The 6,009-nt window shown below is 36.3% G+C and overlaps 1 protein-coding gene across 5 annotated transcripts in view; it reads right to left on the bottom strand.

Annotated features, from left to right (window-relative positions):
* Positions 1 to 1,078: 1,078 nt before the first annotated feature.
* PLS1 (plastin 1) overlaps positions 1,079 to 6,009 on the bottom strand; it is a 42,103-nt gene continuing 37,172 nt past the window's right edge. For all 5 annotated transcript variants that reach the window (XM_059855381.1, XM_059855382.1, XM_059855380.1 and 2 more), the window contains 4 exons: positions 5,676 to 5,809; positions 4,648 to 4,771; positions 2,483 to 2,607; positions 1,079 to 2,009 (listed from right to left, as the gene is read on the bottom strand). In XM_059855381.1, the coding sequence (XP_059711364.1) occupies positions 1,874 to 2,009; positions 2,483 to 2,607; positions 4,648 to 4,771; positions 5,676 to 5,809 (519 nt within the window). In that variant the 3' untranslated portion in view covers positions 1,079 to 1,873. The remainder of the gene's footprint in view (positions 2,010 to 2,482; positions 2,608 to 4,647; positions 4,772 to 5,675; positions 5,810 to 6,009) is intronic.

The following is a 6,009-nucleotide window of genomic DNA, read 5'->3' as shown; positions in this document are numbered from 1 at the left end:
GGGCGGCCGCTCCCCGTCGCAGTGCGCAGGCTCCGGGCCCGCCGCCGGGGCAGCGCAGGCGGGCGGAGCGCGGGGGCCGCGGCCCGGCGGAGCCGCCGCTGCTCCGAGTGCGGCCCTGCCCTCCCGAGAGCCGGGCAGGGGCTGCAGGCTGCCTGTGAAGGAGAGCGCGCTGCAGCAGCTCCTGCGTCTGCCCTTAAATCGGTTTTCTCCCAGCTGCTACAGTAACTACGGCCCTGCTCATCACAGCATCAGAGGGTTGCCCATGAAAATTTCCTCAAAGCAACTCTGAAGTAATTCTGGACACTTACAGCAACAGTTTATAAAACATGAAATAGTGGCCTTTATGGAGTAAGGTACCAAGTGTCTGGCAGGTAAATACAGTACTTGAGGATTCTATAATTTAATAAGAGATCATTTATTCTTACAGTATAGACTACGTTAGTCTCCACTAGTCGCCTCTACTGAATGAGAGCATCACCAGAACTCAAATCCTGTACAAAGCTCTGTCATCATCTTGGACTGGGAATAGACACCAAGTAAATCAAGTCTTGTCCCAACAATGCAAACCAGTAAATAGGCAGAGGCCAATGGCTTCAAATCCAAGAACTTAATTCCCTTCAGTCTCCATTATTCCATTATATAATAGAAACTGGATGGATGTATCCCTTAGTATTGCTATATTGGGTGCAAGATAGTGAAGATGTAAAACTCAGTCCAACTGCTTCCTCATCAGGATTCTCCTGTTCTGCCACACTTAGGACTGGCTTTAGGACCTGAGAGAAAATAGAAGCTTCATACTTAAAAAAAAGTCTTTAATTTTCATTTAGTTTTCTTATTGTTTGGCTTTTGGTAACAACTTTATTAAATGTACAGCTCCAGCTTGATAAGTGAAAATTTACAGCTGATGAAAAAGGAGTAAAAAGTTACTTCAAAATTACTAAGAAAACAATACGGATTTCATCTCATCCAGACAATGCACCGATCTTTCTACACAAAACCTCTGCACACATGATGCACACTTTAGAAAAATCAAAGGAATGATATATAAGGAAATGCAATACAGTAATGAGAAATTCCATAGTGGACTAGCCAACTCTTTATTGTTTTCTTAATACATTATTTTATGAAAAGGTTAAAAAAACTCAACCAACAGCTGTTTAGTCCAACCGCGAAACTTAGCACATATGCAGACCTAATAATGACAGGACATTTCTGCTTCCTATTGCTGGTTTTCTTCATACAACATGGTTTGTAAAAGTTTCTGCTAAGTAACAGAACAAAACTACTACATATATTTAAAGATAATTCCCACAAAAAAGTTTAATCAGTGTTCATTAGTTACCAGACATTATCATAGGCCTTTACTTGCTCTGAAGTCAATGACAAGACTCTCATTGGCTCCAAACAAGAGTTAAGCTCTCCAAGAATAAGGCAAGGATGATAATTTCTGTGCAGTTTGGAGTCCAATCCAACAGGATTGGAATGCACCTTGAGACTTGTATGACTACATATAAGTAACACCCACAAAAATCAAACAGTGTTTTGTAATTGGTCCCGAAACAACATATGTAAAACAATGCAGGTTCTCACAGTGCTATGGAAACTAATACAAATGAAGCTTGATTCATATGCATTTTTCCAAGCAATACAAATCTATGATGTTAATTTGTTAATGAACATGTTCTGAAAATGGTATTAGCCATAAGTAATTCATGTGTTATGAAACTGAAGAAAATTAACTAATATAAACACATTATTAAAAGATAATCGATATTTTTGCATACAATTTTTCTCATACTAAGTTTCAGAACTCTGTAAACTGCGAGGCATTCATTGTGCTTAACATGGCAGAAAGTTATATTATACATCTGCATTACTTTATTCTGTTCAGTCCTCTTCCCATCAAACATGCAAACACTGTCATCACCATTTTTGGCTTCACTTCAACCAGATCATCTGGGAGAGCATAAATACGAGCACCGATTTTTCGAGCAACTGAAATGGCATACCTTGGAAAACAAGAGAAAACAAATACTGTTATTTTTTCTGGCTTCTACCAATATGTCAAAATTCACAACAAGAAAACCAGGTTTTAATAGCAGGATATGCCTATTTTACAGCAATTAGGCTCTACTAGAAAATGGACATTATTTTGAAGAAAGCATGTACTGGCAGATGTTTTACTACTGGTTATTAAAGCATTTATTTTGGTCAAAAACAGTACGAGGTATGGCAAACTATTAAGAAACCAATTACAGTGCAGTGTTGCTAGGTCCTATCAGCTGTGAATTTGACTTCATATTTTAGATAAAATTTAGATTTCTAGGTAAACTAGAAAAATAAATAGTATTAGAATTTATATTCTATTCAAAAAAATCAATTAATATTAGTGTTATCTTTCTCCTAAAAAAATCAGTAAATAATGCATAACACTGTGAATTAATGCATTTCAGGAAAATATGAAGCATTCATTTAAACTTACTTGGCATTGTTCAATTTGTCTTGGTAAGAAAGGTCTTCTCTCTTGACCATTTCTGGACGAACTGCTTTTGGTGCAATGGCATCTATTAAATCTAGGACAGGCAAGCTAGTGCTAATTGATCTGTCCTAAAAGAAAAAGACTCAGGATTAGTTTAAGGAATCTGCTTTGATTATTCCATCTTCAAAATGCAAAAAACCCTACAGCACATCTTGCATGCATACTCAAAGACGCCTGTTTTCTTATTCATAGTGTGAAGGTTTTCCTTACCCTTTATGAATTCTAATGTTCTTTTCTACAATCAGTATTATAATGTTCACCGTGCTGGTATCATTATTGCACAAATGGCTTAAATTTATTTCATCAAACTTCCCTCCTTAAGCCCTAAGGAAGGAAGGGAATTATGTCATAAGTTCAAGGGCCAGACTTTCAAGACAACAAAAAAAGATCCTTACAGGCCCCCATACATGTATTTTCCTTGTTTTCTTGCCATAGAACTATTTTCTCCAGTAGTCAATGGCTCACTCTTTCTGTAATAGTTCGACTCAGGTGGTATTCTGAGCTAGTGTGAGAAGTCTGTGTTTCGCATTTAATACAGAGAGATTCTTAAAAGAGCAATTGCTGTTGCTGCAATCATTCCATCCCAACTGTCCGGGCAGAGCAGGAGCTGCTGATGCCAAAGCAAGCACAGGGAGTGCCCGTGGGGCTGGCTCAGGCCTTACAGTGGCTGAGAACAGCCATGGGGCGCAGCTGCCTTTGCCACCAGGTCAGAACTAGGACTGCCAATTCAGAGAAGTCCCACAGAGCCATCAGTAATCATAAATCTAAAAATACTAATATAATCCTGCTTCAAGGCATTAAATGCATGGAGTCTCCAAGACCGTAAAATGCACCTTCACAATTTTTACTGTTTGACCTAATGGCAATACAATAGAACTTGGCTTTCATAGTCCACAGTGAAACATAAAGCACTTCTGCATTCTCTACGGTCTGCTTGCCACAGTGATCCCAAAACCCAAACAGTGAAAGGCAATATTTATGTTGTAAAAAATTAGCAGTAAAAAAACCAAATACTGAATAATGTAACTTTACATCAGTACCTCCTTCTCTTTATTGGTCAACCAGCAGTTGAATTATCTTAAAAACACCATTTCAATTACCTTAAAAACATAACCAATGTACCCTCAAAGACACAGGCATACCAAAGGCAAGATATTGGGGCAGGTTCTTGTCATACTTTCAGCTTATTTAATATCACCATTATAACAATTTAGGTAGAAATAAGAGAAGCAACATCTCATAAGAAAATGAAGGCTCAATTTGCATTCTAAAGTGAAAATTAAATATTTTTACTTAATTATTTTTATTAATAATGCTTAACTAATTAAAATTCATAACATAGTGAACTTTCAAATACTTAACTTGTTATGCTCTCCTGTTTTGAACCACAGACATAACTGTCTCAGGTTATAAAATGAACCAGTACAAGAATGTTACATTTGTGTGCAATTATTAATCAGCCATTTCTAGAGCAAGAGATTCACACAGAATAACACACCTGACACACGTATGGCTTCTTTCGTTTAGAACACTTAAATAACGTGGAAGGAAAGCTTCCTTTTTCAATGTGTTCTTTTATGCTGAACGAGAACAGCTCCTGTTTTCCCCCTGCCTGCTGCACATCAGCAGTGCCAAGGACGACACAAGGTGTCGCTGGTTACCCTGGGCTCCCTCTCCCGGCTCTGTCACACGTTAGAACATCCTTTTAACCAGCTCCTAGAAGTGATCATCTGCCCCCGGTATTTCCAAAATCGTTTGTTTGGCTTGTGCAATCATGAGAGTGCCTATATCCAAAAACTTGGAAATTATACGACATGCCAGGCCCAAAGACTGTTAATTTCAGACAGAAGACCCTTTGAAAGTTTAAAATTATTTTTCTTTTGTTTGCTTTTGGGCTTTTTGTTTTGTATCTCACTGCAGCTACTACAAGTTCTTTTATTTTTCAATATATTTGAAAAATACTTTTGAAGATTCAAAGACTGTCAGAAATATTTCCATAAACAATTTTGCTAGTGGATGTGAGAGCCGCTGTTAAAACCAAATCATTAACAGATTAAAAATCCCAGGTCCTATTATATGTGGAAAGAAAAGTAAATAAAATTGATTACCTTGAAACTTATAATTGAAGTTTTCTTATTTGCTTTTGCAAGTGTCTGATTCACCCACTTAATAATAATTTCATCATTTACTTTTTCACCCTCTCCAAGGTCAGAGAGTACATTCAAAGTATACCTTCAATAAAGACAAGAGCCCAAGTTAAAATGAGTGATAGAACTCAACTTTTCTTACAAAGCTATAAGCAAAGGTAAAATACTACTTCACGACAGTAACAATGCTAAGTACTCTTCATAGGGTACCCTTACCTTATAAACTATATAGAACTTGAAATCACTTTTTCAGTGGTTACTGAATAAAATAATAAAATAATATCCCAAATCTCATAATATTCACGGTAACATCTTCATGCGTTTGTTTTACTCAGTACATCATAATAAATTTATACTTTCTAAGTTTAAATGATTCTCTACCATCCTAGTAGGAAAAAAAACTGAATCACAACAGTCTGAGATCAAAAACCACTAAGTGTTTTGGGATAGGTCTAAGAAAACTAATTTGAGGAAAACATTTGCAATAAAACACTCCTTAATCAAATCACTTTATAATAGTTTTTTCTTACTCAATACAGTAGCAAGATTTTGATTTGATGATACTTATGGTAACTATAGCTGTGATGGCCTACAATTTTTTACCCTTTTAACTTCTATAGTGTATGTATCACCACTTCCTCGGGTTTAACAAATATTTAAATTACTCTCTACTTACAGAAAGATACATGGAATCAACATGAAAATGAAATAAGTTGAGGTCTTTTTATTGCTGCAGGATCTATAATTTTAGGCCCAGTTTCTAGTTGATAAGGTTTTAATTGTCACTATAAATTGTGGTTTCAATCACTGCACAGTATGTAAAATTACAAAACACAAATACAATTTTATCTTTCAGAACAGGAATATTTAGAGATTTCTCTCTACAATACCAGATGGGTGACCTGAACACTACCCTTAATTAGCCTTGATTTAGAGACACACATGCAGAGATGCATATACAGACATCTATCATACAATGCCTAACTTACCTTCTCATCAGCTGCCACACCAAAGCCAAAGTCAGAGTTGGATTACCCTCATTTAGATCGTGTCCAGCAATACCAACCAGTGAGAATTTGGCTTTTGTCTTCCCAAGTTCTACTGCATAATTGCAATTCTCAATCTAAAAATATTTTTTTTGCAAATAATGAAAAAATATTAATATTTCTGCAATACAGACATATAATCTATGTGTATTATAAATAACTTTGGCTGACTGTTACCTACAGTGAGATCTGAAGCTAGAAAAGATTTCTAGTCTAGCTACACTGTGATTAAAATAACATAGTTTTTACTCTAAATGCAATTATGCAAGATTCCAAT

Source organism: Haemorhous mexicanus, chromosome 10, assembly GCF_027477595.1.
Source record: "Haemorhous mexicanus isolate bHaeMex1 chromosome 10, bHaeMex1.pri, whole genome shotgun sequence".
NCBI classification, from domain to species: domain Eukaryota; kingdom Metazoa; phylum Chordata; class Aves; order Passeriformes; family Fringillidae; genus Haemorhous; species Haemorhous mexicanus.
The sequence above is the reverse complement of the archived record's forward strand: the minus strand, read 5'-3'. Positions and strand labels throughout refer to the sequence as shown.